The sequence below is a fragment of the Ranitomeya imitator genome, chromosome 5, assembly GCF_032444005.1.
Source record: "Ranitomeya imitator isolate aRanImi1 chromosome 5, aRanImi1.pri, whole genome shotgun sequence".
Taxonomy (NCBI): Eukaryota; Metazoa; Chordata; class Amphibia; order Anura; family Dendrobatidae; genus Ranitomeya; species Ranitomeya imitator.
Genome location: NC_091286.1, coordinates 436991397 through 437018029, shown reverse-complemented (window position 1 = coordinate 437018029; position 26633 = coordinate 436991397). Strand labels below are relative to the sequence as shown.

Genomic DNA, 26633 nt, shown 5'->3' with positions numbered 1-26633 from the left:
TGGGCTGATGGAATAGCAGCTGGATGGTATACCTTCCCACAGGTGAAGTGAATCCCCAGGGCTTCCCAGTAAGGTAGATGGTGATGGTGTGAGGTGCAGGCAATAACGATGACACAGGGTTGCAGTCTCTTTACCTTTTACTGAAGGCTTCAGTACACTCAGTCCAGAGCACGTTCAACCGGGCTATCAGAGACCGGCCGGTCCGATGGGCACATCCAGAGAGTTTCCCTCGCAGATGGAAATCGTTGCCTACCAATAGCGCCTGTGAGTTGTAGTCCTACCCTGCTGAGCATTCGGAATAGTCCTCACAACTGCTGTTCTCTTTCGTTCGTTCTCTACAGCTCTCTCTTTCTCTCTCTCTCTCTCGTTCTTTGGTTCAAGATGTTGCTAGTTTCTAACGTCCCCCAGATAAAGTATGGCTAGGACGCCACCCGTTTGACGGGAAGGCTTGGAGGTCTTCCGGGACCCTAGAGACGCCCCTCTCTCAATGTTGCCCCTATGTCTTCGTAGGTGTAAAAGGTAGACAGCCAACCTATAATCAACTGTCCAGCGGAATTTGAAGTAAGGCCTGAAGTCAGTTACTCCTACGGTGATCCGGCCACCGACTACGCGCCTCAGTAACATGTTGCCTTCCTCTCTCTGCACGACTCTTACTGGCTCTCCTTTGTGCTGATCTCGTTTACACTGTTCCACAATATTCTTCCCCTCTTGTCTCTTCCTTAAGATACCGCCGCAAGGTGTGCAGGCGCAGTTCCATAACGTTCTGTTCTGTCGCTAGGCACCTGCCAGGTTCCCACGCCTGACAGGGGCCCCCCTGTGTCTTCTCCCCGCAACACCCCCTGCCACGGGATGTTGCCTGGTTCCAACCCAGTCAGCTTCTGACTAACTTCCTCCCCAGCCCCTAGTTTTACCAGTGTGAGGAGTGGCCCAATAAATAAAGCCTTTTTCTCCCCCTAGTGGCCAGAGTGTGAAGTGTAATGTGTTCTGGTGATACCTGGTTAGGAGAACTCTTTAGTGCCATCGGACGTACCGCTACTCGCCTTGGGGCCATACTGCAACGACCAGTTCTCTGGGGCGCTGCACTTACACCACAGAAGTGGCATCAATTTCACCACAGTAGAAATAGTCTAATATGGACCAATAGGTCTTTCACTACACGTATTTCAGCAGATGGACACTCAACCATGAGTGTTCACATTTCAAAAAATTATTGGCGGATACTGCAAAAGTGGCATCAATTTCAACACAGTAGAAATAGTGTAATAGGGACCGACAAGTCTTTAACTACTCCTAATTCAGCAGATGGACACCCAACTTGGAGTGTTCACATATTAAAAAATGAGGGCATGACACCATCAAAGTGGACTACTTTCACGAGAATAGAAATAGTATAACTGAGACTGACACGTCTTCCACTACAATAATATGAAAAAATACGGCACTCATAAACAAGTTTGTGATTGGTGCTCAAGTAGGGTATCCAGCCCATTAAATGTTAGTAATAAACTTGGCACTCAATTAGTGAAAAAAGAATGTTCCATTTATTTTTGCAGCCTTCCACAACAGCAGTATGTAACGCAGACATACAGATCCTCTGACACAGCCCATATCCATAACGACAGTGCTCGCAAGCAACAGACATGCTGCTTTAACAAGTTATCTGCACACAGCATTCAATATCATTCTAGATAAAATTCTAATGAAGGTCCAGTGGCGGATCGATAATGTCTTCCACTACAGCTAACTCAGCAGATGTAGACAAACCATGACTTTTCACATTTCTACAAATTTGTGTTAACTTTAGCAGCAGCAGTTCCAGAAGCGACACTAAAGATATCACAGAGTGCAGTTACGTGACAATAGTGCATCACACTAAAAATTGCAATATCACCTAGTCTGTACAGTCTGCGATTGGGGTGCTAAAGTCCTTGAAGATCCATGACTTGTTCATCTTAATGAAAGTTTCGCTTATCCATCAGGACACCACCAGCAGCACAAAAGACATGTTCTGAAAGAACGCTGGCAGCCAGGCATGATAAAACCTCCAAGGCATGTGAGGCAAGCTAAGACCACTCCTCCATTTTGGAAGCCCAAAATGTGAAAGGGTCTAAACCCTTCCTGATGGTATTAAGGTTTAGTTCTAGATTGTCCTGCACCATCCTCTCTATTTTTTCACCACAAGTAAGACTTGGACTCTGTCATGCTGGTGCACAAGTTGGGCTAAAAAAAGTGTCCAAGGACTCACAGGAATTGCTTTTTCCACTTCTACACTGCTGCTACTATTGTTTTGGCATTGATGACTTGACGGGCCAGAGGTTGGAATTCTACAGCTGGGATGCGAACTGTGTGCTTCAATGCTGTCTTGAGGAAATGCTCACTCAAGGTTGTATAAAAGCATGTTTTGATACTCCAGCATTTATGGGTCCCTTTCTAGGGTGGGAATCATCTGGCAAAATTTGGTTTTATAATGTGGATCTAATAAAGTGGCAACACAGCAGTCAGCATTATTCCTAATCATTACTACACGGGATAATGTTGCAGATAGTGCAGCAAGAAGACACTCGTATCTCGGGCCCTTCCATGAGGTCAGAGCCCATGCTGTGATGGTGGCAGGGTAACAATGAAGCTTGGTTCCTCGGTCCCCTCCTGCCAACCCTGAACAACAGAGAGGGGAGGATTATCCTCTTCATCTGACAGTTGCTCGCCCATAACATCTATCTCCCCCATTTGTTCCTTGGATCTTGCACCTATAATAACAGTTTGTCTGTTATCAACAGCCCCCTCCACCCTCCCTTTGCACCCACCTGCGTGACGACAGTCTTGAACTTCGAGACAATGTTATCCCTTCCGCAGCCTCCTCTGCTTCCACCTCTTCTTCTGGGACCATAATCTCCTCCTGCAGGCTATTCAAAGTCTGCTCCAGCATATAAATGAATAGTGATGCAGATGATGGCGTCGTCAGCGCTAATCATTTCAGTAGCCATTTCAAAACTATGCAGAAGGGTGCAGATGTCCTTAATCATTGTGCACTCTGTAATATGCGGTATGACATACTGCATCAGGGCTCGTTGCTGCCACATTCGCTGCAACATGTGCAGAGTGGAATTCCACTGTGTCGGCACATCGCATATCAACCTGTTAACTGGCAGGAACGAAGACCTCTGTATTGATGCAAGTCGATGAGCAGAGGGTTGCGAGCACACAGCTTTCATGCTTTCTCGAGCAGCTCATCCAGGCCAGAATAGTGGCTGAGAAAACACTGCACCACCAGGTAAAGGACGTGAGCCATGCATGGCACGTGTGTGAGGTTGCCTCACCACAGGGACCCCACAAGGTTTGCACTGTTACCGGACATGGCCTTCCCTGGATGCAGGATCAGCAGAGACAGCCATTGATCAAATTCAGCCTTGAGATCTTTCCACAACTCTTCAGATGTGTGACTGCGATCTCCAAGGCATATCAATTTTAAGACTGCCTGATTGCGTTGAGCCCTGGCTGCGCAGTATGGAGGTGCTGGGGGTTCGCTATGCACTGTTGGAATGTGTGAGGCAGAGGTTGAGGGCGAAGGTGGAGGCCCTTGAAGAGAAAGAGGAGGCAGAAGCAGTGGAGAAAGTGTTAAATATAGAGGTTTGGCCCGCATGCCTCTTGGATTCCAAGACTTGTAGAGCAGTGCTTGTCCCCACAGCCACCAGAGTCACCAAATGCCCAGTCAGCAAGATGTAATGGCCTTTGCCATGCTTACTCATCCAAGTGTCTGTGGTGAAATGCACCCTGGCAGACAGATATTTTGTCAAGGAATGGATGATGTTGTCTGCTACATGCTGGTGTAGCGCAGGCACAGCTTTCTTCAAAAAATAATGATGACTGGGTAATTGGTACTGGGGACCTGCAATGGCCATCAGCTTTCAGAAACCATCGTTATTCACCAGGCAAAAAGGAAGCATTTTCGTAGACAACAAATTGTAGATGGTGGAGTTCAACCTCTTAGCGTTTGTTATGCGTAGGAGGAAACAATATTTTCCGTGACCACAACTGTGGTACCGGGGGCTGGCTGCAGTGCAGTGAGAGGGCAGAATATGGTGAACCGGACAAACAGCTGGACCATGAGAGAGGTGCAGGCAAAGATGTTACTGTGGATTGAGAAACTTGTGGTGTGATCGCTCTCTGAGATCAGTCAAAAACAGCAGGCATGTCCGCTTCCATAACAGCTGATGCGGCCTCAAAGTCACAGTAACTCAATTGGGTAAAGAACCCGAGGTTCTACGGTCAAAGACATGCATCTCAATAGTTGGCACAGTAACAGAGGAGGAGGAAGAAATAGCAGTTGTGATTGATGGGGAGACTGATGGTGGTTGATGTCCGATGACGTAATGCGGTATATTCCTAGTCTCCTTGATGGGCACCCTCCGCCAATGCGCATTTCAGCATGCTGCCTTTGTCGAAATGCGCAGACAGATTATTGGGAGGGGCTGGTGAGGACCCAGCGGTCATGGTGCACATTGGCACTAATGACAAAGTTAGAGGTAGGTGGAAGGTCCTTAAAGATGATTTCAGGGAATTAGGCTGCAAGCTGAAAGCAAGGACCTCCAACGTGGTATTTTCCGAAATACTGCCGGTACCACGTGCCACGCCAGAGAGGCAACGGGAGATTAGGGAGGTTAATAAGTGGCTCAAGAATTGGTGTAGGAAAGAGGGGTTTGGGTTCCTGCAGAACTGGGCTGACTTCTCAGTTGGCTACAGGCTCTACGCTAGGGACGGGCTGCACCTCAATGGGGAGGGTGCAGCTGTGCTGGGGGAGAGAATGGCTAGAAGGTTGGAGGAGTGTTTAAACTAGGAATTGGGGGGGAGGGTATTCATTTTATAGGAGGGGAAGATAGTGCAGACAGAGACCTGGGCACAAATAAGGAAGTTGGGGGTGGCGGTGGCATGGGGGGTGGGGTCAGAACAGTTAATAATTTAAGAAATAGAAGTACAGAGAGGAACATAAAGTGCATGTATACTAATGCCAGAAGCCTCGCCAACAAAATGGACGAATTAGAACTAATGTTGTTGGAGCATAATTATGACATGGTGGGGATATCTGAAACGTGGCTGGATGAGAGCCATGACTGGGCTGTTAACTTGCAGGGCTATAGCCTGTTCAGAAATGACCGTACAGATAAGCGAGGGGGAGGGGTGTGTCTATATGTAAAATCATCCTTAAAACCCATCCTGCGCGATAATATAGGTGAATTTAATGAAAATGTAGAATCCCTGTGGGTGGAGATAAGGGGAGGGGGAAAAAATAATAAATTACTGATAGGGGTTTGTTATAAATCTCCAAAAATAATGGAAGCAATGGAGAATATCCTCGTAAAGCAAATAGATGAAGCTGCGACTCAAGGAGAAGTTATTATTATGGGGGACTTCAACTACCCTGAAATAGATTGGGGAACAGAAACCTGCAGTTCCAGCAAAGGTAATCGTTTTTTGACAATTATGAGAGACAATTACCTTTCACAACTGGTTCAGGACCCAACAAGAAGGGGGGCACTGCTAGACCTAATATTAACCAACAGGCCAGACCGCATATCAAATATAAGGGTTGGGGGTCACTTGGGAAATAGCGATCACAAAATAATAAGTTTTCATGTATCCTTTAAAAAGATGTGTAGTAGAGGGGTTACAAGGACACTAAACTTCAGGAGGGCAAATTTCCAACGGATGAGAGAGGATCTTGGTGCAATTAACTGGGACGATATCCTGAGACACAAAAATACACAAAGAAAATGGGAGACGTTTATTAGCATCCTGGATAGGACCTGTGCACAGTATATACCGTATGGGAATAAACATACTAGAAATAGGAGGAAACCAATATGGCTAAATAGAGTTGTAAGGGGCGCAATAAGTGACAAAAAGAAAGCATTTAGAGAATTAAAGGAAGTAGGTAGTGAGGAGGCATTAAATAAATACAGAAAATTAAATAAATTCTGTAAAAAGCAAATCAAGGCAGCAAAGATTGAGACAGAGAGACTAATTGCCAGAGAGAGTAAAAATAATCCTAAAATATTCTTTAACTACATAAATAGTAAGAAACTAAAAAATGATAGTGTTGGCCCCCTTAAAAATAGTCTGGGTGAGATGGTGGATGAGGATGAGGAAAAAGCCAATATGCTAAATGACTTTTTTTCATCAGTATTTACACAAGAAAATCCCATGGCAGACAAAATGTCTAGTGATAAAAATTCCCAATTAAATGTCACCTGCTTAACCCAGCAGGAAGTGCGGCGGCATCTAAAAATCACTAAAATTGACAAATCTCCGGGCCCGGATGGGATACACCCTCGAGTACTGCAGGAATTAAGTACAGTCATTGATAGACCATTATTTTTAATCTTTAAAGACTCCATAATAACAGGGTCTGTGCCGCAGGACTGGCGTATAGCAAATGTGGTGCCAATATTCAAAAAGGGAACAAAAACTGAACTCGGAAATTATAGGCCAGTAAGCTTAACCTCTACTGTGGGTAAAATCCTGGAGGGCATTCTAAGGGACGCTATACTGGAGTATCTGAAGAGGAATAACCTCATGACCCAGTATCAGCACGGGTTTACTAGGGACCGTTCATGTCAGACTAATTTGATCAGTTTCTATGAAGAGGTAAGTTCCGGATTGGACCAAGGGAACCCAGTGGATGTAGTGTATATGGACTTTTCAAAAGCTTTTGATACGGTGCCACACAAAAGGTTGATACATAAAATGAGAATAATGGGGATAGGGGAAAATATGTGCAAGTGGGTTGAGAGCTGGCTCAGGGATAGGAAACAAAGGGTGGTTATTAATGGAGCACACTCGGACTGGGTAGCGGTTAGCAGTGGGGTACCACAGGGGTCAGTATTGGGCCCTCTTCTTTTTAACATATTTATTAATGACCTTGTAGGGGGCATTCAGAGTAGAATTTCAATATTTGCAGATGACACTAAACTCTGCAGGGTAATCAATACAGAGGAGGACAATTTTATATTACAGGATGATTTATGTAAACTAGAAGCTTGGGCTGATAAATGGCAAATGAGCTTTAATGGGGATAAATGTAAGGTCATGCACTTGGGTAGAAGTAATAAGATGTATAATTATGTGCTTAATTCTAAAACTCTGGGCAAAACCGTCAATGAAAAAGACCTGGGTGTATGGGTGGATGACAAACTCATATTCAGTGGCCAGTGTCAGGCAGCTGCTACAAAGGCAAATAAAATAATGGGATGCATTAAAAGAGGCATAGATGCACATGAGGAGAACATAATTTTACCTCTATACAAGTCACTAGTTCGACCACACTTAGAATACTGTGCACAGTTCTGGTCTCCCGTGTATAAGAAAGACATAGCTGAACTAGAGCGGGTGCAGAGAAGAGCGACCAAGGTTATTAGAGGACTGGGGGGTCTGCAATACCAAGATAGGTTATTACACTTGGGGCTATTTAGTTTGGAAAAACGAAGACTAAGGGGTGATCTTATTTTAATGTATAAATATATGAGGGGACAGTACAAAGACCTTTCTGATGATCTTTTTAATCATAGACCTGAAACAGGGACAAGGGGGCATCCTCTGAGGTTGGAGGAAAAAAGGTTTAAGCATAATAACAGACGCGGATTCTTTACTGTAAGAGCAGTGAGACTATGGAACTCTCTGCCGTATGATGTTGTAATGAGTGATTCATTACTTAAATTTAAGAGGGGACTGGATACCTTTCTGGAAAAGTATAATGTTACAGGGTATATACACTAGATTCCTTGATAGGGCGTTGATCCAGGGAACTAGTCTGATTGCCGTATGTGGAGTCGGGAAGGAATTTTTTTCCCCAATGTGGAGCTTACTCTTTGCCACATGGGTTTTTTTTGCCTTCCTCTGGATCAACATGTTAGGGCATGTTAGGTTAGGCTATGGGTTGAACTAGATGGACATATAGTCTTCCTTCAACCTTAATAACTATGTAACTATGTAACTATGTAATATACCGCATTACTTTGTAAGTTACCTGATACAACTACTAAAGTACTTTATTCATTGATCCTTGATGTTTATTCCAGGTCACTTAATATTTGATGTGGATATACTGACACCTGGTGGTACAACTCTTGTATTGGCACTTTATTACAATTTTTATCTAGAGTATTGTGGTGGACACATTGACACTCTATTGTGTATTTTTGCACTTTTGCACTTTATTATTCTATATGCAAAATCTTTTATGTATGTTCATCATACGCACTATGTATAACATTTTAGTTTTTGTAGTTGCACAACACATACAATTTGCAATTTTGCACTACATTTTGGTTTTTCCCCTTTTTTATTTTTTTTTAAATATTTTGATTTTTTTGATATTTTTGCTTATTTGCACTCTGAGATATTTCCACATCAATTTTATATATTCTGGTGAAGTGTGCCACTTTCTTTTGTAGCATACAGATATGTATTGTATATACTATTTTATTTAATCTACTTGATTCAACATTATTTTTAACCTGGTATACTAATAAAAAATACATTTATTTTTTCTGTACTTTGGACTTTAATTCGGCTTTTGTTCTTGTGTTTCTATTGTGTTTTTCCAGTTCTATTAAGGTCCATTTTTTGCAGTAGTCCAAATCTAAGGGGATGTCTCGCTACTTGTATACTTGGATTAACTATATTCATATAAAAAATTTCCCCCCCCCCCGGTTCTTGGTACTCTGTGTGTCGGTCCCCATCTTTCGTGATCTAGTGTCAAAAAAAGTCTAGGCTAGGCAACCCTTGCCACAACTTTGAGCATTGAATGTGTGAATAGCTCTTGACCCACCTGTGGTTCTGTGCAATCAGTTGAATGCTTGGGTAGTTGGAACACGTAGGGAAGCAAGGGGAATTTGGGTGCCACATATGTGGACTATACTGGGTGTGATGTTGAGGTGGAGGAAGAGTAGGAGAGGCCACTTGAAGCTGCAGTTGCCATCCACACGAGTACATGCTCTTTCTGGGCATCATCAACAAGGTGTAACGTTGTGCGGCTGCCAAAGTAATGTAGTGGTGTAGCCTGTGCAGTTAAATAGGTTGTCAGTTGTCTTTCCATAAGACGTGACTTTGCTTCACTAGTACTTTCACCAACATTACCACCTACCCCACTTACACCTTGAACACTAAGCCTAATTCCCCTTCCATCACGACATCGCTTTTTCCCAGTCATGTTGCTCAGATAGTGTGGTAGGAGCTCTGTATTAACAACTAAAAATTAGATTTTAAACTCTGCACCACCTCTGCAAAAAGTTGAATTTTAGTGACAGTAAATTCAAAGTTGAAATATAGCATGCTGTATCATGTTAGTCACAGAATTTTTTATTTTTTTTTGAACCAAGGATCAGGCGTCTATAACACACTAGATGCTACAAACTATTTTCCAAGTCAGGTCCCTTACTATATGATGTTAATAGCAGATTAATTTTTTGTGGCCTATGTATCAGGCCTGATTACCACACTAGATGCTACAAACTCTTTTTAAAAGTAGGTACCTTACTGTATGATGTTAATAACAGAAGAATTTTTTGAGGCCTATGTATCAGGCCTCTGTAACACCCTAGATGCTACAAACTATTTTTAAAGGTTATATCTACTTTCAATATTAGTAGCAATTTTTGTTATTTACCTGGCTTATAGGGTACATTGATCGTCTCAGGGCTTTTATTGCCCTGCATATTTCTATCTTAGCACTTCTGTATTTTTTCCGTGCTTTCACCACCACTTTGGAGATTTTCAGCCCCGTCTGTTTTAATCATTCATTTTTAATCATGTGTTAATAAAATTGATTTTTTAATGATTATATTCTGTTGGATTTTCTTCTTGTCTGGTGGCAATTAGGCCACTTACAGACATTTGTTGATATAGTAAACTAAAGTGTCTAGCAAATTATTTATTTTGGACATATTGGTATTAAACTATTTTTCAAATCAGGTCCTTTACTGTATGACGTTAATAACTGAAGAATTTGTTTGTGACCTATGGATCAGGCCTCTACAGCTTAATTTAAACCCAAACAAATGACAAAGTGTGATTCAGCGGGTTGTCTAACTTTTTGCAACTGAAAAATTATAAATTTTTTTTAATGTGCCTTAGGTCTGCAGACAGGTTCATATCACTGCCACAATATGACTACGTGGGATACAGTAGGCTGTTTCACATTTAACAACAGAAAAAATATATATATATTTTTTTACTGTGCTTTAGGTCTGCAGACAGTTTTATTACAATACAGCACTAAATTACAAGGTGGGATACAGCAGGCTGTTTAATATTTTTTCATTAGCTACATGTGAATTAGAATGCTATACTCATGCATCGATCACAATAGAAGCAGTGCACAACACATGCCCTGCTGGATTTGTTTGTGCACCTCAGTATGACCAAAAAAGAAAAAAAGTGCTGGAAGGTAAATTTTACAGCCACAGTGGACAGTAGCTATCTACAGTATCTGACTGGTATTCAACCGCCTATCTAACTAGCTCCAATGTGGGATACAGCAGGCTTTTTCACATTTAGCTACTGATATAATTTTATTTAGAATGCTATACTTGTGCATAGAGCACTATAAAAGCAGTGCACAACACACTTGTAGGACATGTGCCCTGCCTGTTTGTCCGAGAATCACAGTAATGCACCCCCCCAAAAAAAAAAAAATCTGTAATGTAAATTTTATAGCCACACTGGACAGTATCTAGCTACACTATCTGACTGATGTACAACCGCCTAACTAACTAGCTGAAATCTTGATGTAATCAGTGGCAGCTTCAGGAGCAGCCTCTCTGTGCTGTATCAGAGTCAAAATGGTGCTAAAACCACATCAGTTATTTATATGGAGAGGAACATGTGATTTCAGCAGCCAACGACACAAGCTGTGGTGTCAGGACATTGTGGATGTTTCCTGCATCCTGATTGGCTAGCCACAATGTGTACACATATAAAGTTAGGGGAAAAAAAAGACTGCTGTGCTGTGCTTCCAAAAACTCTGTGCCTCTGAGCTCTGCAAACCCTCTCCTCTCATCAATCATGTGCCATACGCTCATGATACACCACCATTATTGCTGCTAAAGTGCTGAAAACGTTTTTGTGGCAACACAAATATTTTCCCACACTTTTACTGAATGTTACTGATTTTTACCGATTTTACAAAATTTTGCTCTGGTTTCTGATCATGAATCCGAATGTGCTATATCCGTGCAGAATTTATGCTTGGCGATCATTTTCCGATCAAATTCGCACATCTCTACTCCTGACCTCTGCATATGATCATTTATGCCGCTAGAATCAGAGTTTCTTCATTCCCAGCAAATGTAGAGGAAACTCATCTGTACATTACAGCTGGCTCCTGCTGCGTTTAGCATAGGCACAACTCATGTACGTTCGCCTTCTGATATTGTACATGATCATTCTGCTGCAGAAAGTTATACCCCACCTGGGCAAATGTGTGCATCATTTTAATCTAATGTAATGTGTTAATGGACCATTATTGTTTATAAACAGCATTTTATATTGAATTAGCTAAAAGCAGTACACGATAGTTTAATTCTTGTTCATTAATAACAGTTTCTTAAATTCTTACATCTGCATCAAGTAGACTCCAGTGGAAGGAATTCTTATTCTACACCAGTTCCCATTCTCCTCCACTTTACAGCGCATGTCTGTCATTACCCAGATTATTGGAGAGAGTAATATGACAATGTTCATGAAAGGGGCTCCTGAAATGGTTGTGTGCTTTTGCAAACCAGAAACAGGTAACTATAAAGCATGTGTAGAAAAGTTAGAATTACTGTGATGTGTTGGGTCATTATTGACTAATTATTTTGTTGATATAATAGTTTACATTTGTACATTGATAATAAAATACAAAAATCTTCTTCAAAATGATGAAGTTTGCACAATGAGTAAAAATGAATTGGTTATGAACATATAGCTGTGCAAATTATGGTAATTTAGATATTTATATTGCCCCTCTTGTGATATTTCTTTGAGAACAGCAAATAGGGCAATAAAAACTTTAACTTCAGGGCATCTTTCAACATTTATCTAACTTTACTGGTTTAATTTGCAGCATTATTTTGCTCATAACTTTGGCACAATTTGGCATATGTGCAATATTAAATATTCACTTCTAATACAAAGGAAAGTATGAAGTTTGTCTGCTATGATTTCCAGAAATATCAAATATGTATATTCCTTCCTAAATTCATGGAACTGTAATCAACACATAGAGTATTTTGCTACAGTCTATATTTCTATATATAATTTTGATTTTGAGTTTTGTTTCTCATTTCATAATAGTTCCAGACAACTTCTCTGAGAAACTTGATGATTGCACAGTACAAGGCTTCCGAGTAATTGGGCTAGCTTGTCGGTCACTGCAAAAAGAAGATCTGCCAAAGTCTTTTAACACAGACAGGTAAGAATAACTTTTACATATACTTAAGTATTAAGACCCTGATTTGTTAAGACTGGAGTTTTGTATGCCAGATTTAATTAGGGATGTGCAGAAATAAGACATACTGAATTCATTAACAGGTTGTAGGGATCTGTACTCACTCAGCTGCTCTTGAGGTAGGCACAGGAGGCAGTTCTCATGCAATAATCCAGGCACGTCCATTTCACTTCATAAACCGCTCCGGAAGGCAAAGCAAAACAGAGCCTTTTCTAGCACAAAGTGAAAATAAAACTGAAAACAAATAGTCCATGTGGTATTGCGGGACCACCCACTCAGGTCAGTGCTTTTAGACACTGAAGGCAAACACAAACTACAGGTAAATAGACCATATAGTCCTGGTGTGCCTGCTCAGGTCATTGTCTTTAACCCCTTCACCCCGAAGCCTGTTTTCAACTTCCTGACCAGGCCATTTTTTTCAATTCTGACCACTGTCACTTTATGAGATCATAACTCTGAAACGCTTCGACAGATCCTGGTGTTTCTGAGATTGTTTTCTCGTGACATATGGTATTTTATGATAGTGGTAAAATTTCTTCGATTTGACTTGAATTTATTTGTGAAAAAACTGGAAATTTGGTGAAAATTTTGAAAATTTTGCAATTTTTAAACTTTTCGTTTTTATGCCCTTAAATTAGAGAGTCATATCATACAAAATAGTTAATAAATAACATTACCCACATGTCTGCTTTACATTAGCACAATAACATAATTTTTTTTGTTAGGAAGTTATAAGGGTTAAAAATTGACAAGCTATTTCTCATTTTTACAACAAAATTTGCAAAACCATATTTTTTAGGGACAACCTCACACTTGAAGTGACTTTGAGGGGTCTATATGACAGAAAATGCCCAAAAGTGACACCATTCTAAAAATTGCACCCCTTAAGGTACTCAAAACCACATTCAAAAAGTGTATTAACCCTTCAGGTGCTTCACAGGAATTTTTGGAATGTTTTAAAAAAATGTAACATTTTACTTTTTTTCACAAAATTTTTACTTCAGATCCAATTTGTTTTATTTTACCAAGGGTAGCATGACAAATTGGACCACAAAAATCGATGTACAATTTACCCTGAGTACGCTGATACCCCATATGTTTGGGTAAACCATTGTTTGGGCACATGGCAGAACTCGGAAGGGAGGGAGCACCGTTTGACTTTTCAATGCAAAATTGGCTGGAATTGAGATCGGACGCCATGTCACGTTTGGAGAGCCCCTGATGGGCCTAAACAGTAGAAACCCCCCACACGTGACACCATTATGGAAACTAGACCCCCTAGGAAACTAATTTAGATGTGTGGTGAGCACTTTGAACCTCCAATAGCTTCACAGTAGTTTATAATGTAGAGCCATAAAAAAATCAGATTTTCTTTCACAAATAATGATATTTTCGCCCCAAATTTTTATTTTCCCAAGGGTAACAAGACAAATTGGACCACAAAAGTTGCTGTGCAATTTGTTCTGAATACGCAGATACCCTTTGTGTGGGGATAAACCACTGTTTGGGCGCATGGCAGAGCTCGGAAGGGAGGGAGCGCCGTTTGACTTTTCAATGCAAAATTGGCTGGAATTGAGATTGGACGCCATGTCAAGTTTGGAGAGCCCCTGATGTGCCCAAACAGTGGAAACCCCACACACGTGACACCATTTTGGAAACTAGACCCCCTAGGGAACTAATCTAGATGTGTGGTGAGCACTTTGAACCCCCAAGTACTTCACAGAAGTTTATAATGTAGAGTCGTAAAAAAAATCTGATTTTCTTTCACAAAAAATAATATTTTTGCCACAAATTTTTATTTTCCCAAGGGTAACAGGACAAATTGGACCCCAAAAGTTGTTGCGCAATTTGTCCTGAGTACGCTGATACCCCGTGTGTGGGGGTAAACCACTGTTTGGGCGCATGGCAGAGCTTGGAAGGGAAGGAGTGCCGTTTGACTTTTCAATGCGAAATTGGCTGGAATTGAGATCGGAACCCATGTCGCGTTTGGAGAGCCCCTGATGTACCTAAACAGTGGAAACCCCCCACAATTGACCCCATTTTGGAAAGAAGACCCCCTAAGGAACTTTTCTAGATGTGTGGTGAGCACTTTTAACCCACAATTGTTTCACTAAAGTTTATAATGTAAAGCCGTGAAAATTAAAAAATAATTTTTCCTTTCCACAAAATGATCTTTTAGCCCACAATTTTTTTCCCCAAGGGTAACAGGAAAAATTGAACACTAAAGTTGTTGTCCAATTTCTCCTGAGTACGCTGATACCCCATATGTGGGAGGGAACCACTGTTTGGGCGCACGGCAGAGCTCGGAAGGGAAGGAGTGCCGTTTGTACTGCAGACTTAGATGGTTAACTAGAGGGATCGTTTTATAGAGCGGGTCGTTACGGAAGCGAAGATACCAAATATATGTACTTTTATTGTTTTTTTATTTCCATAAATAAATGGATTTATAGGGAAATATATATATATATTTTTTTTTCTTTATTTGAGGATTTTTTTTTGTACATTCTATTTTTTTTGTGTGACTTTCTCACATTGTCCCAGGGGGGAACATCACTATATTAGATCAGATCGCTGATCTGACACAGTGTCAGATCAGCGATCTGACAAGCAGTGCAGGAGGCTTTCCGGCGCCTGCTCTGAGCAGGCGCTGGCTAGCCACCACACTTCATGACCCGTGGCCATCTTGGATCCGGGGACTCCTTCCGGAACACTGTAACAACGCGATCACATCGTGTTATTCTGGTGGGAGAGCACAGGGAGCCCCCATCCCTGCGCGATGCCCCCCTATGTCGCTGTTGCTAGCGCTGATCGTGGGCATTGCTGCGGGGTGTCAGCTGTCATATACAGCTGACACCCACACACGATCACCATGGCGCTAACTGTGAAGCCGCGCGATCGTGCCACCGGATTAGTACTGTGGTTTGCGGGAACTCAGTTCCCACAGAGCAGTACTAGTATGGCGCATGTCGGGAAGGGGTTAACAACACACACTGGAGGTCTCCTCACCTTCAGTCACAGACACTGAATGAGATACCAGGCCTCCATTTTATCTGCCAAACCATGACCCTGGGGTTGGGTTATGTGAGCAGTCATTCCTACCCATCTCTTATGACCGCTCGTAAAACCCGTCCCTGGAATGGCTCAAATAACTCTCTTAGCACTATAGGTGCTGGAGCAAACTTCCAAACTCATATCATCCTGAATAACAGCCGAGCTGACATATATCTCCCCTCAAGAACCTGTCCGGTGGCCCTATTACCTACCCTTCTCATCTGCCTAAAGCCCGGGGCTTGGCACCTTCTGCCAATAAACAGTGGACTCTAGACAGAGCATCAGCATTGCCATGCAGTTTCCCTGACCTATGTTCCACATGGAAGTTAAAATCCTGAAATGCTAGGAACCACCTGGTCACTCGGGCATTGTTCACTTTTTCTCCCTCATACACATCAGTGGGGCATGAACTGACACCAGTCTGAACTTTCTGCCTGATCGTTAGTACTTTAGATAGTCCAACTCCCACTTGATGGCTAAACATTCCTTCTCCACTATGGAATAGTTTTTCTCGCAGGATGACAACTTCTGGCTAATAGACATGATGGGGTGCTCTTCCCCGTTCACCTCTTGAGATAAGACAGCGCCCAGCCTGACGTCTGTCTGGATCACAAACTCCTCAGAGAAATAGGGTGCAACCAACACCGGCTGTTTGCACGGGGCCAGCTTCAGTTCCTGGAGACCACTTAGCAATAGTCGACTTCGTCCCATGAAGGATGTCTTTCAGAGAGGCAGCTACTATGGCTGTAATAGCCCACAATGCCCAGGAACGCCCTGACCTGCTTCTATGAGAGAGGTTGTGGACAGCCCTGGATTGCCTCAACTTTAGTTATCTAGGGCTTTATTTCTCTCCTGCCTACAACATAGCCCAAGTATCTCATTTCCTCCATTCTCAAGGCACATTTTGGGGGGTTTATAGAAAACACCGCTATCCGTAGAGCATCCAGCACCACCTGCACTTTGCACAGATGACTCCAACAATCCTGGCTGAGGATTACAATGTCGTTCAGGTAGGCCACCATGTACCTTTTGTGGGTGCCATGATACAGTCTATGGCTCTCTGGAATGTAGCTGGAGCACCTTGTAACCCAAACGACAGCCTTATGTAATGGAAGCTTCCATCTGGCTTTGAAAAGGCAGTAGTGATGGGTGAGCACTAAAATTTGCTCGGGTTCTTGTTGCGCAGGTCGAGCAAATTGGAATACTCGGGTGCTCGACCCGAGCAAGGAGCCCAATGTAAGTCTATGGGAAACTCGAGCATTTTAGCCACTTTCCCCCGGGGGTCTTTATTGGTTCTAAAAATGTCAGAAATCGATGGGATGGGAAAAATGTTCAAATGACATGGGAACATCATGGGGAAGACCCCTCGAAGCATTTCTGATTCCCAGACCACTGCTGTAAATAATGTTGTCAGAGTCTTACACCACTTTTACAGGCGCACAATAAAATATACAAAAGCAAAACCAAAATGGATTTTCCTGGGAAATATGTTAAGGAACTTCCTTTCCAGGATGATGATTTGTATATAAGGCAAAAATAAATAACCCAAAACAAAAATGCTCCTCCGTTTTTTATGCGTTTTTCCATTTTACCATTGCTTTCAACCAAGACAAATGAATTCACTGGGAAATGTAATTTTAACATGTTATAATTACCTGGCCATGTGGTGTGTGACACATCATCTGACACATCCTGTTTAATTTATGAAGGTGGGACTCTGAAAGTCACAAAGCCTATTTTTATAGGGCCATCAGGTGGCCATACTATTCTTAAAGGTCCAGCAGTCAGTCCTCACTCACTATTCTTAGAGAGTCATCAGCCGGCTATGCTTTGTTATTCCCATTATTAAACAGTGGGTCTCCTATACTGTTATTGCATATGCATTGAATGCAAGGCCTGCCCCAAATTTGGATGCACCCCAATAACCCTTAGAAGAGACATGGAGGAGGGCCTCCTTAAAATCTGTTCCCATTACAAAGGAGCTGGTCTCCTATACCTGTGATGCCCATGCACTAAGTGTATGGGCTGACAAACATTTCCCCATGGGGGGAATACATTAACATACTGTGTTAAAAAGACGTCCTGGATGGCCACATGAAACCAAAGTTCCCATTATTACTCATTTGCTACTCCCATACTGTTTGCCTAAGCATTGAATGCAAGGCCTGCCCTGCCCCAAAGTTACAAGCACCCCAATAACCCATTGAACAGACGTCCTGGATGGCCACATGAAACCAAAGTTCCCATTATTACTCATTTGGTACTCCAATACTGTTTGACCATGAGGTCAAGGCAAGGTCTGCTCCAAATTTGAACACACCACAATAACCCAATGAACAGATGTCCTGGATGGCCACCTGAAACCAAAGTTCTCATAATTACTCATTTGGTAGTCCCATACTGTTTGCCTATGCATTGAACGCAAGGCCTGCCCTGCCCCAAAGTTACACACTCCAATAACATTTTGAACAGATGCACAGGATGGCCACCTGAAACCAAAGTTCCCATTATTACTCATTTGGTACTCCCATACTGTTAGTCTGTGCATTGAATGCAAAGCCTGCCCTGCCCCAAAGTTACATGCAATCCAATAACCCTTTGAACAGACGTCCAGGATGGCCACATGAAATCAAAGTTCCCATTATTACTCATTTGGTACTCTCATACTGTTTGCCTATGCAGTGAATTGCAGTGGAGAGCTTGAAGAACCTGCAGTGGACAATTGCAGTGTTGAGGCTGAAGACATGGAAGTGGAGCATTGCAATGTTGAGGCTGAAGACAGGGCAGTGAAGCATTGCAGTGTTGAGGCTGAACACTCGGCAGTGCAGCATTTCAGTGTTGAGCCTGAAGAACCTGCATTGGAGAATTGCAGTGTTGACGATGAAGACCCAGAGTGGAGAATGTCAGTGCTGAAGCTGAAAAACCAGCAGTGGAGAATTTCCGTGTTGAGGATGAAGAAACTGCAGTGGAGAATTTCAGTGTTGAGACTGAAGAACCTGCATTGGTGAATTGCAGTGGTGAGCTTGAAGAACCTGTAGTGGACAATTAAAGTGTGGAGGCTGAAGACACTACAGTGGAGCATTGCAGTATTGAGGCTTAACACCCAGCAGTGGAGCATTGCAGTGTTGAGGCTGAACACCCAGCAGTGGAGCATTTTAGTGTTGAACCTGAAGAACCTGCATTGGAGAATTGCAGTGTTGAGGATGAAGACCCGGCAATGGAGAATTGGATTATTAAGGCTGAAAAACCTGCAGTGAAGAATTTCAGTGTTGAAGCTGAAGAAACTGCAATGGAGAATTGCTGTGTTGAGGCTGAAGAACATGCATTGGTTAATTGCAGTGGTGAGCCTGAAGAACTTGCAGTAGACAATTGCATTGCTGAGGCTGAAGAAATGACAGTGGAGCATTGCAGTGTTGAGGCTGAACACCCGGCAGTGGAGAATTGCATTGTTGAAGATGACCAACCCTACAGTTCCCATTATTAGGAAGTGAGTCTCCCATACTTTTTGCCTATGCAGTGAATGCAAGGCCTGCCCCAAATTTGGATGCACCCCAATACCCCTTAGAAGAGACATGGAGGAGGGCCTCCTAAAAATCTGTTCCCATTCAAAGGAGCTGGTCTCCTATAAGTGTAATGCCCATGCACTAAAGGTACCGTCACACTGAACGATATCGTTAACGATATCGTTGCTTTTTGTGATGTAGCAACAATATCGTTAACAAAATTGTTATGTGTGACAGCGACCAACGATCAGGCCCCTGCTGGGAGATTGTTGGTCGCTGGGGAAAGTCCAGCACTTTATTTTGTCGCTGGATCTCCAGCTGACATCGCTGAATCGGCGTGTGTGACGCTGATCCAGCGATGTCTTCACAGGTAACCAGGGTAAACATCGGGTTACTAAGCGCAGGGCCGCGCTTAGTAACCCGATGTTTACCCTGGTTACCGTTGTAAATGTAAAAAAACAAACACTACATACTTACATTCCCGGTGTCTGGTCATGTCCCCCGCCGTCAGCTTCCCGCACTGACTGTGAGCGCCGGCCGGCCGTAAAGCACGCTGTCCAGCGGTGATGTCACCGCTGTACTTTACGGTCGGCGCTCAGTCAGTGCGGGAAGCTGAAGGCGAGGGACATGATCAGACACCGGGAATGTAAGTATGTAGTGTTTTTTTTTTTTTACATTTACAACGGTAACCAGGGTAAACATCGGGTTACTAACCTCGGCCCTGCGCTTAGTAACCCAATGTTTTCCCTGGTTACCCGGGGACCTAGGCTGTTGTGAATTCTGTTGTTAAGCTCCCTCCTGTGGTCATGAATGGTACTTCGGCTGGTTCTGTCCATGGACTTCCTCTGGTGGTTGTGAGTGGGGCTGCGGCTTCTGAGGTTCCTTCCACAGGTGACGAGGTTAATTCGTTAGCTGGCTGCTCTATTTAACTCCACCTAGATCATTGCTCCATGCCACCTGTCAATGTTCCAGTATTGGTCTAGTTCGCTCCTGGATCGTTCCTGTGACCTGTCTTCCCAGCAGAAGCTAAGTTCCTGCTTGTTTTTCTCTGTTTGCTATTTTTTCTGTCCAGCTTGCTATTTTGATTTTTGTCTTGCTTGCTGGAAGCTCTGGGACGCAGAGGGAGCGCCTCCGCACCGTGAGTCACTGCGGAGGGTCTTTTTGCGCCCTCTGCGTGGTCTTTTTGTAGTTTTTTGTGCTGACCGCAAAGTTACCTTTCCTATCCTCTGTCTGTTCAGTAAGTCGGGCCTCACTTTGCTAAATCTATTTCATCTCTGTGTTTGTAATTTTCATCTTAACTCACAGTCATTATATGTGGGGGGCTGCTTGTTCCTTTGGGAAATTTCTCTGAGGCAAGGTAGGCTTTATTTTTCTATCTTTAGGGCTAGCTAGTTCCTTAGGCTGTGACGAGGCGCCTAGGGAGCGTCAGGAGCGCTCCACGGCTATTTCTAGTGTGTGTGATAGGATTAGGGATTGCGGTCAGCAGAGTTCCCACGTCTCAGAGCTTGTCCTGTATTATTAGTAACTATCAGGTCATTCCGTGTGCTCTTAACCATCAGGTCCATTATTGTCCTCACCACCAGGTCATAACACTCGGCATTGTTGCTCGCTGGAGAGCTGTCTGTGTGACAGCTCTCCAGCGACCAAACAGCGATGCTGCAGCGATCGACATCGTTGTCGGTATCGCTGTAGCGTCGCTTAGTGTGACGGTACCTTAAGTGTATGGGCTGACAAACATTTCCCCATGGGGGTATACATTAACATACTGTGTTAAAAATTTGTTTCTGGGCATCATAAACACACTTTACAACACTAATGTGAGTGTTGCATCATGGAGCATGGTCACCATGGTGATCTAGTGGTGGTTTAGATGATGAGGATGAGGAGAAGGAGAAGGATAACAGCAAATAGACAAAATCAGGAAGCGTATACCCATTTGTGGGGGTGAAGAGGTGCATGGTAACAGACCTCCCAAAAAAAGACAATGGATTTGAGTTTACAATATGCTGATATCATTTGGTGGCATAGGGAACTCTGGCCCAATCCAGCCCTTGTTCATTTTTATAAGAGACAGCCTGTCAGCATTTTAAGTTGACAGGCGGATGCGCTTATCAGTTGTACTTCCACCAACAGGACTAAAAACCCGCTTTGACAAAACGCTAGCGGCAGGGCACTCCAAGGCATAGAGAGCCAGTTCATGCCTTGAGTCCACCTTGGGTACCCAATAATTATAAGGCACAGAGGAATCACAGAAGACAGTGGTACTGTCAGCAAGGTACTCCCTCAGCATCTTCAAAAACTTTGCACTCCTTGTGAAAGTACCCCGCGCCTCAGGGCCAGTGCAATGGAAGGGTCTGAGAAAAATGTCCCAGCACTTTGCCAGCATTCCCCTGCCTCTGCTGGATTGGAATTGTGTCTCTTTCACCTGTGCTCCTTTGTTTTCCATCGAAGTGTGACCTCTGCCGCCAGCATTTTCAGATGGGATTTTTTGTAATAATTCCGCAACAAGGGCCCTCTGGTCCTGCACCATTTTATTACACCTATCTACCTCTTGAATTAAATATAGAAAGTTCTCCTTGTAGCGTGGGTCTAGCAGTGTCACCAACCAGTAATGAATGTCCCCCAAATTTTTGAGAACGAGAATGTCATGGGAAAGGCAGCGTAGCATAAACTCAGGCATGTGTGCCAGACTGCTAAAAGGCAAGTCTTCCATGTCCTCACCAAGAGGATGACTGACCATGCTCTCCTCCTCCATGTCCTCAGGCCATCCATGCTGAACAGACGGTATGACAGTTGTGCTTGTAGTACTGTCTATAGTGCTTGAAACTAGCTCATGTTCTTCCTCCTCCTCTTCCTCATGCCACACAATCCACATTGGGATGAAGCTGGGCTGTGTGTAATCAACCTGTATGGTGCTCCGTCTGATTGATTGATTGATTGATTGATTGTGTAAATTGAATGAATTGGCCTGCACTCTGTCACAAGGCGAGGTGCTGGTGGAATGAGCCCTAAGATCCCAAGTCCAGGAAATTCAAAATTTACCGCACGCAGGAATGACAGCAAACTGGCGACGTATTGAATAAAACCTAGGATAGGTCGAAATGTCAAAATTGAATATAGTCGCTCAAAATATTTCTCTTTTTTTCTTTTCTCTGCTCTATGATTATTTTATTGTCATCAAGTGTAACAAATATAATTTTTTGCATCATCATATGGACAGAGTGTGCGGTGAATTTTGAATTTCATATCCTTTTTGATTCTGAGCAGAGAGCATTTCAGAACACAGAAAAGTGGGATGGTGACGCTAATTATGGAGTCATCGCCACTCACCATCTTGGTGGAGTCTTCAAGGTTTTGGAGGTCCATCCACGTCCATTCCTGAGGTCTTATGTGTGGAGTCTGAACAGAATACCGACAGCCTTGTTGATGCTGTAGTCAACTACTGCCCTCTTTTGCTCTCAAATCCTTTACAACATATGTAGTGCAGAGTTCCAACACGTGGGGACATCAAACAGTCGGTGAGTCGGAAGCTGCAAACGCGGAAGCTGTAGCTGACTTTCTAAAATGGGCAGACAGGCGGCGTACTTTCACAAGCAGATTCGGCATCTTCGGTTAGCTTTTGAGAAGCAGTTGAACAACGAAGATAAGCATATTGGCCAAGTATGGTACATGTGTGAGCTCGCCTCTTTCAGAGCTGTCCACAACTCTTCAGCATTGTGCGGTTTGTCACCTGCAGTGCTTCCAGCTTGTGACTGATGTTGTCATTTCGGAGATGGAGTCTGAAGAGGTTGAGGTGCAGGAGCTGTAGACTGTGGGGGCAACCCTGATTGACTTAGGGCCCATAATCCTTGGCATTGAGTAAATAAAAAAGTATTTTTCAGTTCACCTGTCAACTGTGCATGGCTGCCATCCTAGGAATATCCAACAAGTAGTAAAAAATCCAGCACCAAGAGGTTGCACTCCAATAGGCTTTATTCGAAAATCTTCACTTAAAAGCATGGACAACCAAAAAATGACATAAATAGCAGGGGTTCCAGACACCGGTTTATGTGTTTCAGGGCCAAATATGCTCCTTAGTAATAACCTGAAATCCTTGGCATTGGGAGGATGTCTTCCATCCCAAGGTCCGACTGGGTACTGGCTTCCACTATGTTAATCCAGAGTGCCATCAGCGAGATGTACTAGGCTAAGACACAGCGAAAAAAAAGCAAAGGATCCCTGAAATGGCACAATTTTGAGCGCACTGATATGTGAGGCCTGTGACAGAGATACCAACTTTCAAATATATGGCCTGTATTTTTTCCAGCAAACTGGTGTCAATAACTAGGCTAAGACACAGCCAAAAAATGCAATGGAGCCCTGAAATGGCACAATTTTGAGTGCATTGATATATGAGGCCTGTGACGGATATACCCCACTTTCAACTATCTGGCCTGTATTTTTTTCAGCAAATGGGTGTCAATAACTAAGCTAAGATATAGCAAAAAAATTAAATGGAGCCCTGAAATGGCACAATTTTGAGTGCACTGATATGCGACTCGTGGCGGACAAAACCTTGCACAACTCCTTCATCACCTTTGACTTAAACAAGGTCTCTTGGTCCATAACTATCTGTTTTGGCAACCCCGTACTAGATCTCGTGTGCTGGTACTTACCTTCATGCAACCTCTGATCCTCACAATATCTCCTTCTTTACTCCCCTCTTATCTCCTCTTTCCACAATTGAATAAAAGATTTATCCCGCTCATCACCCCTACTCTGGAATGCTCTACCACAATATATTAGATTCTCACCTACCATCGAAACCTTCAAAAAGAACCTGAAGACCTACCTTTTCCCACCAGCCTACAACCTGCAGTAACCACTGCTCAACCAAGCCACTGTAAGACCAGCACTACCCTCGCCTATTGTATCCTCACCCAGCCCTTGTAGATTGTGAACCCTCGCGGGCAGGGTCCTCTCTCCTCCTTTAACAGTTGTGACTTGTATTTTTTAAGATTATTGTACTTGTTTTTATTATGTATACCCCTCCTCACATGTTAAGCACCATGGAATAAATAGCGCTATAATAATAAATAATAATATTAATTCCTCCAATGTTGCCAAGGCTTTTTGCTCCGTGTGGCTTTCCAAGCCCAAATTTGAATTGGCTTGGTTATGTAATTTCCTTAGAATTAGTTTATGGCAGAAAAGATATACATCCTTCAGGACTGTAAAAAAATCAAAACAATTACTTGGTACAAAATTCAAACCCAACTTAAGAAGTTCAGAATGTGTCTCAGAGAGAGTATAGGAAGATAAATTGATTACCTCCAAGCTTGAGATTTTAACTCTGATCGTATACAGATGGAAAGGTAGGTTTCCTCTTATTGGCACATAGTCCTCTCGTAACTCTTACGGGTTGTACATTCCTGACTGTCTCGCCCCCTGTCAGACATGACACTCTGTTCATTCACTGATGTAAGGGAGGAAACAGACCCAGAACTTGATGGTAGGTGAGCACATGATCTGCTCCTTCTGTTCCTCCATTTATACACTGTAGCATAGCGACTGGTCATGTGAATGATGGATGGTATGTATCGCAGAGGTGGATGGCCCTGTGATGGAAGCCTGGGTATGTTTTGCTCAAGCAGATCTACTGCTTAGGGGTTTGTTTACATTGGAAAGGCTTCCAGGTGATTGGAGAGATGGGTGGGTTCAGTCACCTACAAACCCAGCCAAAGAGGCGTGTCTGAACACGTAAGATGGTTTTGTGTGTAAGGACCTGTGGTGATGTCACGCTCACCTGACTAGCCATGTGACAGGTACTTGGGTGTGGTTACACCTATGTAAAGGAGGTGTGTGTAGCACATGGTAAGAGAGATTGAGTGAGTGTCTGTCAGGGTGGACACACTTCCGTGTGTCCTGGCAGGACACTGCAGAATGGCCTGTGTGTTGGACGGTTCCAAGTGGTGACGTCCTGGAAGCACACAGAGACCATTCCAGGCTGGAGAGCCTGTGTGCTGGACATAGGACGGACAGTTGGTGGTGGAGACTCCTGTGAGTGGAGTTGTCCTGGAAGCACCTGGAGACCGTAGACCTGGACGGTCTGTGTTGAGGACCTGGGACTGACCTGAAGTCAGTGTAATAAGGAGTGGAACTTCTGAGAGGTAACCCCGGACAACGGGATTATAATATACAGCAGAGAAGCCTATCTGCTACAGGAACTGACCAATGTTTCATGGCTGTAATGAAATGGACTGTACCCTGTCTGGTTTATGCGGAGTTTAAATAAACCATATGGACTGATATGTGTGAGATATCGTGCCTGAAGTGTTTATCCTGCTGCCAAGCGAGTATCCCCAAGACCCGTAGCGGGTGAAACGCTACAACACCTTGTTCTCCAGGAAGTCCAAATTGTCCCTCTAGCTTCCCATGGAGGCTATTGAAGCATATCAAAAGTAAAAAAAGTTTTAAAAAATAGGAAAACATAAAAAAAATATAAAATTTTAACCCCTTTCTGACATTAGACTTACTATCCCGTTGAGGTGGTAAAGGCCCATATGCCACCGATGGGATAGTATGTCTAACGTGATCAGCCGTGCACACGGGGGGGAGAGCGGCCGATCGTGGCCAGGTGTCAGCTGACTATCACAGCAGACATCCGGAACTATGTTCCAGGAGTGGTCACGGACTGCTCCTGGCACATTAACCCCAGAACACTGCAACCAAACATGATCGCAGTGTTCCGATGGCATAGGGAAGCATCGCGCAGGGAGGGGGCTCCCTGAGTGCTTCCCTGAGACCCTCGGAGCAACGAGGGTCACCAAAATGCTCACCATACATCTGCATAAGTTCCTTGGGGGGTCTAGTTTCCAAAATGGGGTCACTTGTGGGGGGTTTCTACTTTTTAGGTACATCAGCGACTCTGCAAATGCAACATGATGCCCGAAGACCATTCCATCAAAGTCTGCATTCTAAAACGCCACTTCTTCCCTTCCGAGCTCTGCCATGCACCTAAAAAGTACTTTCCCCACATATGGGGTATCAGCGAACTCAGGACTTATTGCACAATAACATTTGGGGTCCAATTTCTCCAGATACCCTTGGGAAAATACAAAATTAGGGGCTAAAACTATTTTTTGTGGGAAAAAAATATATTTTAATTTTCACAGCTCTACATTATAAACTTCTGTGAAGCACTTGGGGGTTCAAAGTGCTCACCACTAGTGTTGAGCGATACCTTCTGATATTCGAAAGTATCAGATTGGATCGGCTAATATCGGAAAAATATTGGATCTCGCCGATACCGATACCCGATACCAATGCAAGTCAATGGGACCAAAATATCGGAATTAAAATAAACCCTTTCTTTCCTTGTAGGTTAATTCCACATGAAGGAAAACAACTAAGAATAACGTAGAATGTATTGGAGGAGGTGGAGGAGACATTAAAGGCATAGAGGTTTAGCCCATTGAAATGGAATAGCAGGAATTATACATTTTTTAAGATGTTCGGAGTTACAAAGATTTTGACTATGTTTAGATTTTGTAGATTTTGTCAGATATTTATGTTTCTCAACTTCCATGCTCTGCACCTTTTTTTTACTTCTACCA

General features: G+C 43.3%; 1 protein-coding gene across 1 annotated transcript in view; it reads left to right on the top strand.

The window, feature by feature from the left end:
• Positions 1–26633, top strand: part of LOC138638117 (probable cation-transporting ATPase 13A4) — a 627752-nt gene that overhangs the window by 377402 nt on the left and 223717 nt on the right. Inside the window, exons 16-17 of the mRNA XM_069727139.1 lie at positions 11627–11783; positions 12331–12448. Coding sequence (XP_069583240.1) covers positions 11627–11783; positions 12331–12448 — 275 coding nt within the window. The remainder of the gene's footprint in view (positions 1–11626; positions 11784–12330; positions 12449–26633) is intronic.